This window comes from Notolabrus celidotus, chromosome 5, assembly GCF_009762535.1.
Source record: "Notolabrus celidotus isolate fNotCel1 chromosome 5, fNotCel1.pri, whole genome shotgun sequence".
Lineage (NCBI taxonomy): Eukaryota > Metazoa > Chordata > Actinopteri > Labriformes > Labridae > Notolabrus > Notolabrus celidotus.
The window spans coordinates 21,071,899-21,085,202 of record NC_048276.1 but is presented as its reverse complement, the minus strand read 5'-3'; the positions used below and the strand labels follow the sequence as shown (position 1 = coordinate 21,085,202).

The window sequence follows — 13,304 nt, the reverse complement described above, 5'->3', positions numbered from 1 at the left end:
TAACAGGTTTTTCTTTAAATGGATTGCATATGAACTCTTTTTTAAAATGATTTGTTTTCATTAGAAGCTGTGAGCTAGACTATCTCTTGGCTTCCTGGAGTTTAATTCTGCAGCGTAGTTTCCAGAAAACCAGCAAGACTTTGGTGCACAACCTCTAAATCCGCTTTAAGTGTGCATGTGCTTAGTGCTGTCCCACTGTCAAAATGTCAGGTGTGAGTTCTCTGCTGCAGATTTGGTGCGATGCATGATGGGACGTTGAATCAAGTTTCTATGCCCTGGCAAGAGAGCTCCATCATGTAACCTTTATTCAAACACATATGGGTATTTTTTACATTTTAACTAATGATGTTAGGTGGTGAGCTCTGAGAGTTGCTGGTTGGCCAGGCTAGCTGTTTCTACTGTATATATTCAGGCTTCATGCTAAGCTAGTGAGATGCTGTTTATGGCTACATAATAATGGGCAGACATGACAGTTGTATCTATCCTCCTGTGTCAGCATCTCTAAAAACATTTCCCCAAACAGTTGAAATATCTCTTTAAGGAAAAGGAATAAATATCCCTTCAGTTTGCTTTTGTACTATGACTTACCATCACAGTTCAGGTTTCTTATTCAAACGTGATCAATTTGTACCGCACACTTCTTAAAGAAGCAGTACTTAAAAACTAGCCAATCAGATACATTTGTGAAAACGGTCAGGGTGTGTTACCTTGAGGAAGAGTGGGCACTGGTTCTGAGCCTGCGGACAGGCGGACCAGAACCAGTCAGGTAGCGGGCCGGCTTTAGCTGTGGAGACAAAGTAGCCGAGGGCGAGGGGCTGCTGCAGGAGGTTAGGGACCTCTTCATGAGACTCCATACGGTCTGTACTCTGGCCCTGCAATGAGGTTGAAACACACCATTAGCTTTTTCATGCTTATGACTGTATGTTTTTCTTTTCACAGAATGCACAATGAGACCACCTGATGCTGTTTTACTGTGGCCAATTTAGCACAAACACAGTTATGTCACCATGTATGTCCATAATGGAACCTAACAGTTTATGATGCACACCCTATCACATGTGGGCAAACACATTTAGTCTCACCTTACTGCCATCACCTCCATGGTGGTAATGAGAGCCAGGGGAGTGTACAGGGGACGTGTTAGGCGAGATGTTGATGATGTCGGGGTCCACTAGCTCGTTCTCCTGGTCCAGCAGATCAAAGATCCCGATAGCATCAGACCCATCTGAGGAAAAGTAACAAGATATTCTTATCTCCCTGTGTCTTTAAGAGGAACTGGAGTTCCCCTACAATGACACTGTGTGGCTAATTTAGCTTTTCACTGAGAACAGGACATGAGTGACGAAGCTTCATAGCTGTGGCAACAACTGTGTTTGCAGAAAAGAGAGAGGGCTGCAAACGTTTGAGAGTATTTGGATGCACACAGACATACAAACAGCCTCTTAATAGACTGGAAGGATTTGGAAACAAAACAGGAGAGATTAAAGGGAAAAACACAGTAATTGCTGTGTTTCTCTTTAACATCTGTGACCACATTAACGTCCAGCAAACAGGCTGAGCCGCACTGAATTAAAAACACAGGCAGATAATGACTGCGTGATAGATGGAGGAGCACTGCTGACCCGTGGTGGCGTTGAGGATGTCGATGTTGGGGTCGATGTTGGTGTAATTGGAGCTGGCCACCTGGACGAAAGCAGAGGTGGGGAAGACCAGGATGTGGGTGCAGGAGGTGTCTTGTGGGGTGCTCAGCTGGGACGTCTGCATGTTCAGGGTGGTGCTGCGGCCAAACACGGAGCCTGTCGACACCGAGTCTGATGGGAAGCACAGAGAAGAAAGGGAGGGAGAGAGAGAGAGTCAATAAACAGAGCCGCTGAGAAGAAAAAAAGAAAACGGAAATCCTTGAGACAATATTTTTATCTAGTGAGGAAACTCTGGTCCCTCACTGAAAAGACTCTTCATGTTAGAGTCAAGGACGTCACATGACTTTAAGAGCAAATCACACATTTAACTCTACAGCATTCACACATCAAACAGGAAACTGTGTAATACAGCCAATCAAATCATTGACTGTAGTGCACTATGAATTGAGATCTAACTTAAGATACCTTCAACTATTTACTCTGTTTCAGAGAGAAACCCTCAGCAATTTCCCAGCAAAAAAATAAGAGGTTTAAATTAATACACAAACAGCATGCTGGACAGAGCATCAGCCTCTTTCACACAGACTCCTGTCATTCTCCAGAAATCTTGAGGAGCTCTGCCCCTGACATTTTTAAAGGTTACTTGGTCACACATGTCTCCCACCGTGTGCAGTTTTTCCTGTTAGTTGAGGGGGGTGTTGGGCAGGGGAGATAAGTCTCGAGAGGCACAGCAACAGAGAGCTACGCTGTGATGACAGATTTTACAGTTATATCAACGCTGCATTTTAACAGATGGATGTTGCAGACATCTTTCCACCTTCAGCACATGTTTCATTCATCCAGTTATGTGTCACTCTCCTAAACATGACTTAATCATCATCACACCTGTCTATTCACTTGCAGAGACATTTCCTGCTCGTTCTCACATCAGCTCCAGACTTCATGTAGTATTTTACAAGGGGGCTGAGAGGAAACAGTATGGGTCAAGTAGGGGTGGAAATTGGAGCAGTTTTGTTCACACATGCTCACTGCAGAAATTTGGGTAAGTTTTCACAACTTTAGTGTATGTGTGAATACATTTAGATAGTCATTTTATCACCTACAATCGGTGCATGGATTAGAAATATGGCACAATGTATGTCAATGGAGAGAATAACATAAACCTTGAATAACAAATTAACACTTTATGAGGGAATCTGGAAACAATTTAATGATTATATTAAAAGTGGAGATATAGAAGGGCTTTTACAGGCTGAAAACTAAGACTGAGATAATTAAATGGACTTGTGGTAGATCCCAGAAAAAAAGATGAAGACACTGAGAACCGGTGTTACTTCTATTTTTGTATATGTGGATGTATATTTTACTTTATGCAAGGTACCTTTAAATGTAATAGAGATTCTGTATTGTGTGTTTAACAGACTTTGAGAGAGAGATGAATGTGGGTGGGATGGGGTGTTTTGTTTGTTTGGGAGAAAATAAAATTAAGACTTTTGTATTGTACAAAATGATAATGTAATATTTATGTCTGTGTAATGCACAATGTCCATGGAAAAGTCAATAAAGATATTGTTATAAAAAAAACTTTTTGTTTTACCTTTTAACTTTTAAAAATGTACATCTTGGTTTTTTAAATTCAACATCTATAAAACAAACCAAAATACCAAAAAACATCCACTTCACATCTGTTACTTTAAAGAAACCCTTATTTAGGCTGCAGGATGGCACTTAGAAAAAAAAATGTCTTAAGTTGAGCACACCAATTGTACCCAACTGATAAAAAATAATGTTAGCGTTTTGAATAATGAAGCATATACTCCCTCTTCATGAGACTGTGGAAACTAAAGATATGTGAAAAACATACATCAGCTAAACACCTTTCTTATGTGTGATTTTTTTAAACATTTATTATGGGTTATTTATGCAAAAATGTCTTGCCCTGTTCTTTTAAATATTCCATCATTTTACTTCTAAAGCTGAAAAACCGGAGCTCAAATTTATGTAACTAATGATGATTATGTAAACTGCTGTTCTTAAGTGATCCCACATGAAGGTAAAGTGCTCCGTTAAAATAAGGAAAGCATTCCTCAGATTTAAATTGAACAAAATGACAGCCTTATCTTTAACATGTCTTACCTTTACAATATCATACAGTATTGATTGCTATTGATTACATCTGTTTAACCCACAGTGGTAGGATTCTTCACAATCAAGAGAAATTAAATTCAGATGTAAGAACAGCTGTTACATTTAGTGCCAATGAGCCTCTTCATTTTAAATTCCATCTTACAGCGATGTAAAACCCCTCCAGTCACAGTCATCTGAGGCGAACACAGCCGTGCTAATCTCTTTCAGCTTTGAGAGCGTATCAGGGAAGGAGATGTCCTCGGCCCAGCATCGCTCAACACAATCCTGCTATGATGCACCGACAATCCCCCCACTCGTTTCCCAAAATAAACCCATTGATCTGCCTCTCCATCACACGGCACCGAGATCAATGGCCATCTGAGAGGTAGTGCTTTATGAGCGAAAGGTACATGATCTTTCCCTGCCATCAATCTGATCTGGACAAGGAGGGGACACGCATTGTGATGTGCTGCTGCCATCAATCATGCACACACACACACACACATGCACACACACACGCGCACACACACACACACACACACACACACACAAACTCAACACATCCCACTGCTGGTCCTGGCAGAGTAATGAAACTCAGATGAGAAGTGTGAGTTAAAAAAAGTTGGAAGTGTGTTTACAAGCTCTGTACCTGGCATGATGATAAAAGATCCCTGGGGTTCCATGGCAACTAAACACACACTGAGGATGCTGGGAGTATCTGAGGCAGAGATGCCACACATTCGACACATTTCTTTCAGACGACGACTGAGGGACTGGAGGTTCCTCCTGCTTAGCAGAATACTCCAGTCTGAAACATCGAAAGAGAAGGGCAAAGAAATTAATGTCTTTATTTTCTTGTTCATGAAAAGGCGGTTAATCACAACAGCTCCTCTTACCTTTTAACTCTCCGTGTCCTATCCTGCCCAGTCGGCCAATCACCACCCTCCAGGGAACTGAGGTCATCTGCACCAAACCCAAGCACCAATCCCACAGTTTCTGCAGGCCGAGTCGTCGAACTGAGCCCTTTTTCCTCCTCGCTCTGTGGAACATGCGACCACACACACGTTAAACATTTCACAGCATTCAGAGAAAAACAAAAAGAGAAGTCTAGAAAAGACAGCTACGGTGAACCTATACTCAGGAATGTGTTCGTTTGCCTTCTCACTCAGGCCTTATTTGTACTTGAGTGACAAGTGTCATCTGACAGCTAACGGGATTAATGCTGTGATGTAAAATCACAGTTTTGATAAGAAGCAGACACGTTTTGCCTTTTGGTGACAGCTGGAGCACACCTTTTGTAAGGTTACACACACTTGATGTGCAGCTGTGACTGAATGTGAGATACTGGCAAAGGTTTTTTTTTTTTTCTTCAATCAGCTTACAAATGACTGATGAAGGCCTAAATGCTGCTGTGTGGTGGGATGGGGTGCACTACCAAAGTGGAAACAGGTATGGAAACATGAGACAACAGCAGAAAGTGTAAGAAAGCTGTCAGATCCAACGCTTAGTTATTCATTAACTGTAGAGGATCACAATCTCAAAATGCATTGGCTATCATGTGATTGGGATTCATGCCTCTGTGAACGATGGCCAGCTTTCCGGGCATTCCACTGCAGCCAGCAGTCAACAATAAATGACCCCTGATCAAGAATTAATTTTAGTGCGCTGCATCGTTTACAGTCCAACTAGCAACTTGAGAAACCAAGGTGTGTTTGGATGGAAAACAAAGAGAAATTCATGCCTCTATATAAAAACACCATTATTTTTTTGAGTTGATTACAATTGCCCGAGGAGCTCACGTTGATCAATTTCTGGGGAGTCTCAGTTTCATAGTAAATAAGTTATTAGGCTTCACCCTGGTTTACTTCAGCAGTATTACGACTTATAAAAAAGATGTGTAGCTGACTTGCCTTTAACGGATCGTAGGTTTTTAGACGTAAGAACATCATGATGCAGATTTGTCAGTAGTAAAATTGCAAGGGTGGTTAAGTCTGCAGTCAAACGGGGGAGAAGAGAAAACTGACCCTCCCTGCATCCACTATCTTTCCTGCAGACATCAAAGCCTGCTGATGTGTGATTGGTCAAACCTAACACACAGAAACCAAGACACCTGTCATGCTAAAATCCAGAACCCCCAATTACAGATTTTAAAGTTTTGCATAGAATCTATAAATAAAGGATACAGAGAAGTTATGTCTGGCTTTGATCTTTGTTTGAATATCTATCAGATAGTTGTAAAAAACAGAGTATTGCACTTCTGGCTTATCAGAGGGATCATTCCAAGATAAACAAATAAAAACGCTAAGTAATGCTGACAATGATGGATATAAGAGCAAATCTTTCCCCCTCTGGTAGACAGAAGTGGAGTTGCAAAATGTTGACATGATGATGCTTTAGATCTTGGCAAGCTACAGGCATTTTGTAAGTGTTTTAAGAGTTTGATGCATTTTACTGTCTCTATAGTCTTCAGACAAATGCTATGGACCAGATTTGTTAAAACCTAAATATTCTCTTAGTAGTGTCACATTTCATAACTCACTGATCCTTCTTGGTGTACACAGAGCTAATTAACCTCAGCAGTAGAGTCGGGTTGATTCCTAGTGATGCTAATAAAGACAGTAAGGCTTGCCTGGGGTAATATGAAGCAGATGGTGGTGGTCCTACCTGTTGGGGACATCTACGTTGATGATGCTGGTCTCCAGCAGTTCCCCATACAGGTCAGTGCAAGTAGCCAGGAGCCAGCGCTGGTCATGTGACAGACAGTAACCCACAAACAGCACGTTGTATTTCTGTGACGCCTCCCCAAATGTCTCCCCGAGCTCCGTCTGCTTGTCCTTCACAGGTGCAAGAATGAACGGAGGTGTATACAGACGCAGACACTCCGGCCTCTGTTGATTGGAAAGGGAAGATGTCAGGATAAAGAATCAGGGATGAATGTTCAGCTCTTCTTCACAAAAAGTTGACATGCTCCAGATGTGTCAGTGCTGCAGAAAATCTTTCTTTCAATCCTTATTTTATCTCAGTTCACATTCCTGTGGTCTTTCAAACCAGACTGTCACTCTCATTGTCCCATCCATACCCTGGTTATCCTGGCAAGGCAGCCATAGCTTTGCAAATGTGATAAAGGGAAACAGCAGCACTGGCTGCAAGAAGTCAACTGAATAAGGTCCTGATCTCAGGCACCCCTTTGTCTAAACCTGGAGTCAAGATCCCATTATGGAGGTTTCAGGGAGCTAGCCAAGCAGATAATGGAAAGAAAACTCAGGAGTAGCAGAAGGTTACAGGTTCCCTTGGTCTTGTTCCAGCAGTGAAAAACTACAAGGATGGTTAACACTAAGAACTCTCTATCTCTTTGCTTTCTTTGTTTTCAGCGGCAGACTGAACACAGCCGGGGCAAAAGGCTGGGTCACACCAGGTCAGGCTCGTGTCTGGCGGGAGAGCTCAAAGTAACTGAGAGGCTGCTGCTCGGGCCACAGTGTCAGGCTCTGTTTGCTTGGCTATCGATCAGAGAACAACGCTAGCATGCTGATGCTAATACCCTGATCTGAAACTGTTTGTCTGAAAAAGCTGTACAACAACTCTCTGCTAGGAACATTTTCTTCAGCTTTACAGAGGGAGTTTGTCAAAGGAAACTACACAACTGTTGGATTATCTTCTTACCTCCGGGCTCTTCAGTGCCGTGTCGATGGCCAAACCCGGACCAAAGCCTGTTAGCGACTTGACGTTGGTGGAGTTGGGGAGTGGCCGTCTGCACTGAGTGAAGACAGAGAAGGCTAGAGATTTGAGGTGCTGGGCGTAGATATGACGGTCTTCACCCCGCACTGGCTGAAGGAGGTACTGGCAGGGGACGATCTGAGGGATCAGAAATACAGAAGTTGTTAGGCATGAGGGAAAAAGCACTACACTCTTTACAGACATAAATTAAAAATATTAACTGCTTGAAAAACAGAGGCAAATGAGCTTAAAAAACAAAAACACCAAGACGATTTTTCAAACTATTATCAGGGTTAAGCTCAAGATTTCTAACTTAAAAAGCGTTGACTTAAATGCTCTTGATCAGTTGCAATGCTATATGATTTAACTCTATACAAATTAGGGCTGTTCTTAAAATGCTGATAATTCAAAATACAGCAGAGAAGCCCCCCTGAGTGTTATCCCTTTACTGCATCATTGTGCACACATTATCGCTAAAAACAAAAGATTTACAACTTTAAGAAAGTTATGTTTAAAATGAAAGCAGCTATAAAATCAACCAACACACAGTAAAGTGAATCATTCCTTAAGTCTTACAAGTTAAACTTGAGGCAGTTTAGTGACCAGAGACAGCTCCGCACGTGTGCTAAACAGATCTGTAACTGGCCTGATGCCATAAATAATACAGCTCTTATGATTATAGGTGAGCTACACGGATGAGAAAAGGAAATGCTGTGGATTAACAAAAAAAGAAAACCAATCTATTCAGCTGCAAAAGCAGGAACAAATCCTTCGTGACAAATTTGCTCTGCCTGAAACTTTAATATTGTTTCAGATCTGATGACTCAGGGTTAATGAGAAGAGTCCTAGTACAAATAGTATCACAGTGAAACCTTTTATTGCTATTAATGCTTGGTAATTCTTCAAGTTGGTGAAGCAATGCTGGTTGCATTATGCTTTCTTGTTTTCCCTCATTCATTTATAAATCGAAGTAGAAATCACTTGAGACACACCTTCAGACCACCTCCAAAAATTCTACTGAATGTACCTTAAAACAAACCATCTCAGTATGAGTATCAAAATAAATTGGACATTATTAGTGAGTTAGAGCCTGTTGGTATTGTTTTTTGCCTATGTGATGCCTAACATTGTTGAAGAGTTTTTGTTCACACTCAATACGGAAAAGTCACTAATTTACTGCTTGTAATGATGTTGGATTTGTAAGCAACAATGCCCCTGGGTGTAATCTATTCACCTCTTAACCCTTCATGACATATTGACACACTGACCTGTATTTGATGCATTCTTTCTCATTCAAGTTACTTTTGTGATATTAAAACTGAACATGGTCATCAGTACATACATCTCCCCGAGAGTTTCACTGACCTGTACTGATATAGAGTTGCGGATGTGTGGGGGTAAGAACTGAAGCATCTCAAGGTAGCAGCGCAGCAAACCCAGCGTCCACACACTGGAGTGTGCTGGGACTGGGCCTGGACCTCCATCAGCCTCCTCGTAGCTGAACGGGTCCACGATGTAAACAACAATGGCAGGGGGATACGTGATGGCATGCGACTCCCCATCTGTGGGCACGCCGACCTTTTCTCGTTCCAAAGTGCTGGAAGAAACACAAGATCACACAGAGACAAGCATTAAAACAGCTATTCCAAGTTTTAATAATTGTTAACTTTACTAAAATAAACTAACACTGTGCGAACATTTATTATTTTATTGTAATGTACAGTTATTCAAAACATATACATGTTCAAGTTATAGTAGATCAAAGCTTCTAGTGGCCTCCAATCACTTATCCACAGGACTCATATATAATGTGCAGACTGGTGTCCTGTAGTACCTTTCGGGAGGCTCTGTGGGCCCCTGGGCCTGGCTGCTGGAGTTGTCCCCTGAGGTGCTGGTGTTCTGGGTACCAGCCTGCTGTCCCAGCTGTCCACTCTGAGGGGCTCCTCCCTGGACCTGGCTGCTCATGCTCCCAAAAGGGGGGAACGAGGAGGGCTTGGCAGACGGCATCCCGCTGCCAGGCTGGCCTGAGGACGTCACCAGGCTGTTGGATGATACCGAGCCGTTTGTCGACCCACTGTTGCTGCTGCTGTTGTTGGGAATGGTGGAGCCTGAAGGGTTCACTGGGCCCTGCTGGCCCACTGAGTTGGAGGTGGAGCTAGAAAGTTGTGTGGATGAGGACTGGTTGGACGAAGGCGGGGGAGTGGGCTGTGTGAGGAGAGACCCGTCCAATGGCTGAGAAGTGAGGTATGGAGCTATAAAGAGAAACCGCAGCATTAGATGTCAGTCAATGAACACATTTTATGAAAATGAAAAGACACTCCATTTAATCCATTTCTACTACACTTTTCCTGACACTGAATTCAAGCTCTCTTTCAAGCAGTCAAGGCCCTCTCCAGCTAGTCTTTTCATAACTTCAGTGAGTGGAGTCAAAGGTGGAAATTCTGCTGCAAAGCTGATTGTGCCGAGTGTTGAGCAACAGAAGAACCAGGACTATGCATAATCAGAAATTCAGCAGGCTGGAAGTGACACGTACCGAGGTTGTGGCGGCACACTTGTGCATAGAGTTTGAGTTTAGTGAAGGCATCACTGTTGCCGCTGGCAGCCTTTAGAAACCAGTCGCTGACAGGCTGATCCACAAGGCTCTTTGCTTCATTGCCACCGACAAGGACGATGCCGTCAGGGTAACCTTTGGAAATGGGCCGGTGCTGACCGAGTCGACATGACTGCAGAAAAACACAGATTCAGGCAAAGTAGCAGAGGTCATGAGTGTTATAAGATTTTATCTGAAAAATGCAGGTTATGATAATAATGATAATGATGATGATGGTGATGGTGATGATGATGATGATTTTTTTATTAATCACATAGAGTAAATGTTCACATGTTATTTATGGTATTCAATCAGGACTTAGAGGCTATTATTTTATTGAATTATTTACTCTGAGAAAAGGATCTCTTGCATGTTGCCACAGTAGATTGTTGTTGTTGTGTGCTTCATACAGTTTTAATTAATCTAAAATTGTAAAAAGCTCAGGCAAAAATGACCAAAAGTAGCTTAAGATTAAGTTTTAATAATGTTAAGTGATGAGAAACAGGAGCAGAGAGATATCAAATGTTCAGAACCCATCACAGGAAAGACCCCCAAATGAGTGGCATAAGCACAAGAGTAACATTTCCTTAGTGGTTAGAGTAAACTGCCAAAGTGGAGGAGGAGTGCAGTAGATCAGTGTTACATTTGGATAACACCGACACTGAGGTGTCTTCATCCTTCTTTAAACTCTCTACCTCGTAAACAGCTGTGAGGTCACGGAAGAAGCTCTTGGCACCGCTGAGCAGAGCCTCGTTGTCAGGACAAACCACCAGGTACCCGACGTCCCGCTGGGAGCCGAAGGGATCCAGCAGCAGTTTCTCCCAGTAGGGCAGACCGAAGGGCGACAGCACCACAAAGTCATACTCATAACCCACCAGGAAGGTGGGAATGGGCAGAGGCTCTGGGGACTCGTCTGTGCCTGTGGAAGTTCAGTGGAGAGAGGGGGAGAGAGAGGGGGAAACAAGGGGAGAGGAAAGAGTGTTATTAACAGGTAAGGTGTCAGCCTCACTCCCTCCCTCTTCCACCCTCTGCTGTGCATCAGAATGTGAGGTCACCAAACGATGTGACAGCTCCTCCCAACAGAGCTGACATCTGGACAACAGCAGAGGGACCACACTGCCCACTGATCTGACAACTTCCACAGCTTTAAAAGCCAAAAAGACACAAACATCCTGACAACTCCACACGTTGTTATGACCTTTACAGACGTGGGCTTGAGCTGTACTCAAGTAAAGTACTTGAAAGTTTCCAAGAATCTTTTACAAACACTGTTAAAGCTAACAGTTAGTGGAAACACAGAAATGTAATGGAATAAAACTTAACTTTATGTTTGCAAATTCAGAACTATGTATCAGGTGGATAAACTTAAACTAAGCCCTCTCACAGCTTTACCATAAGAGCCCCGTCCAGCCATCTTGTGGAACTGCTGCCAGGTGAGGGGACCCTGAACGCCCCACGACCGTACTGTCCTCTTCTTCTGGATTGCGTCCTGGAGTACAGGCTGGAGGGACATCAGCACCCGCAGCACGTCCTGAGAGCACAGCGCACTCACGTCCACCGCTGGAGAACAGAGGAGAGAAAGAGATAACGATTAATCACATGAGAAACTACAAGACACAAAACGTGGTGTGACATGACGGTCACTTCGTAAATAAATCTTTGAGCACTGAAAAGGTTAAAAAAGATCATGTTGACTGTGCATCTTTATAACTTTTTGTGTATTCAGCATAACTCTGCTGTACCTTTATAACTAATAAAATACCTAATTGTCAGTACTTATTAATAAAACTCTTCAAATCAAATGTCTCTCTCTCTCTCTCTCTCTCTCTCTCTCTCTCTCTCTCTCTCTCTCTCTCTCTCTCTCTCTCTCTCTCTCTCTCTCTCTCTCTCTCTCTCTCTCTCTCTCTCTCTCTCTCTCTCTCTCTCTCTCTAGAGATCCATCCTCACCGTTTTCTTTGGCCCACTGGTGTAAGCAGGTGCTCTTGACCAGCGCCTCGTCCACTTTTCCCCCTGACATGTTGTCCATGAACTGCCTGCCGTGCTCCAGAGCCATGTAGCAGTCACTGTGGTAGTCCCTCTCCTCCACTCTCACACAGGCTGGCACAGGGGCCCCGCTTGGCCCCCGCATCACGATGTCGTGCTCTAGTGTTGAAATGGGTGAAAAAGGGTTGGTACACTGATCCTGCAGGAGGAGAATCAGCTCGTCTGTGACTCGGTCGCCCCTTCCGACTCCACATTTCTCTAGCGACAGGAGCCGAAGCTCCTCAAAGCGTTTTTCCGCCTCTCGGCTGACGTCCGAGCCCCGGCCGATGATGTCCAGCTCGTCCTCCAGGAAGAGACCAGAGCCGTTACCGTAGCGCCTGTTGACCACGGCACTGAAGCCACAGCTGCAGGCTTCCTGGGCCTCGCTGATAGGGTCGCTCAGGTAGACGCCCACGTCCGCTCCTTTTATGTTCATGTTACAAACACAGATGCAGCAGCTGTCAAAGTTGCAGTCCTTGAAGAGGTTCATGACGGACTCGGACAGGATGAGGGTGACGTAGAGGCTGTGGGCTTCAGGGATGGAGGGCACGGTGGCTGGCTCGACAGAGTTGAGCGGTCGGCAGGTGGAGGGGGTGGATGCCGGCGAGTACAGGTCCGAGTTCTCATACTTCAGCGATCCCTGGACGCTAGAAGGGCCTCGAGGTGTGCGTGGCGTTCGCGGTGTACGAGGTGTGGGGGCAGAGAAACGAGGGGTAGCGGGTGATGGCAGGATGCCCGTACCACTGTTACTTGGTGGGGCACTGTTTGACATAAAGGGGGTGTGGGTCTGAGGAGTGTAGGATTGGCTGTAATCCTGGTCCAAGGCGCTGCCAACACTGGGGATGTTACTACGAAAGACAGAGAAGGATATGAGTGAGAAAAGTTAAAGACCAATGAACAGAGTTCTCACAGATTTTCTATTTCAAAGTGCAGTTTCAGTTTCAAGACAGTAGGATATATAATTTGTTACTAAAGAATGAGTAGCCAGATGTGTCTACTACGAATGACTCATCTTAGAATCAAACCGGTAACATGTACAGAGTTGTCCAAACTGCCATGCAAAACACTTAAACTGTTAAACTGGTATATTACCGCTTGATCTGAGTGATATGTAATTTAATTTACACTTAACGACTGGGCAATAACTCACTTTGGTCCATCTCTAACTATCGACAGGTGTATTATTGTGTTATAGAGTATTATAGAACGCA

At 43.7% G+C, this 13,304-nt stretch overlaps 1 protein-coding gene across 1 annotated transcript in view; it reads right to left on the bottom strand.

Moving 5' to 3' along the window:
* Positions 1-13,304, bottom strand: part of med13a (mediator complex subunit 13a) — a 136,390-nt gene that overhangs the window by 1,983 nt on the left and 121,103 nt on the right. Inside the window, 13 exon segments of the mRNA XM_034683752.1 lie at positions 708-872; positions 1,083-1,225; positions 1,623-1,811; positions 4,417-4,575; positions 4,664-4,806; positions 6,432-6,655; positions 7,428-7,619; positions 8,847-9,078; positions 9,316-9,733; positions 10,015-10,204; positions 10,767-10,990; positions 11,464-11,631; positions 12,019-12,941. Coding sequence (XP_034539643.1) covers positions 708-872; positions 1,083-1,225; positions 1,623-1,811; positions 4,417-4,575; positions 4,664-4,806; positions 6,432-6,655; positions 7,428-7,619; positions 8,847-9,078; positions 9,316-9,733; positions 10,015-10,204; positions 10,767-10,990; positions 11,464-11,631; positions 12,019-12,941 — 3,370 coding nt within the window.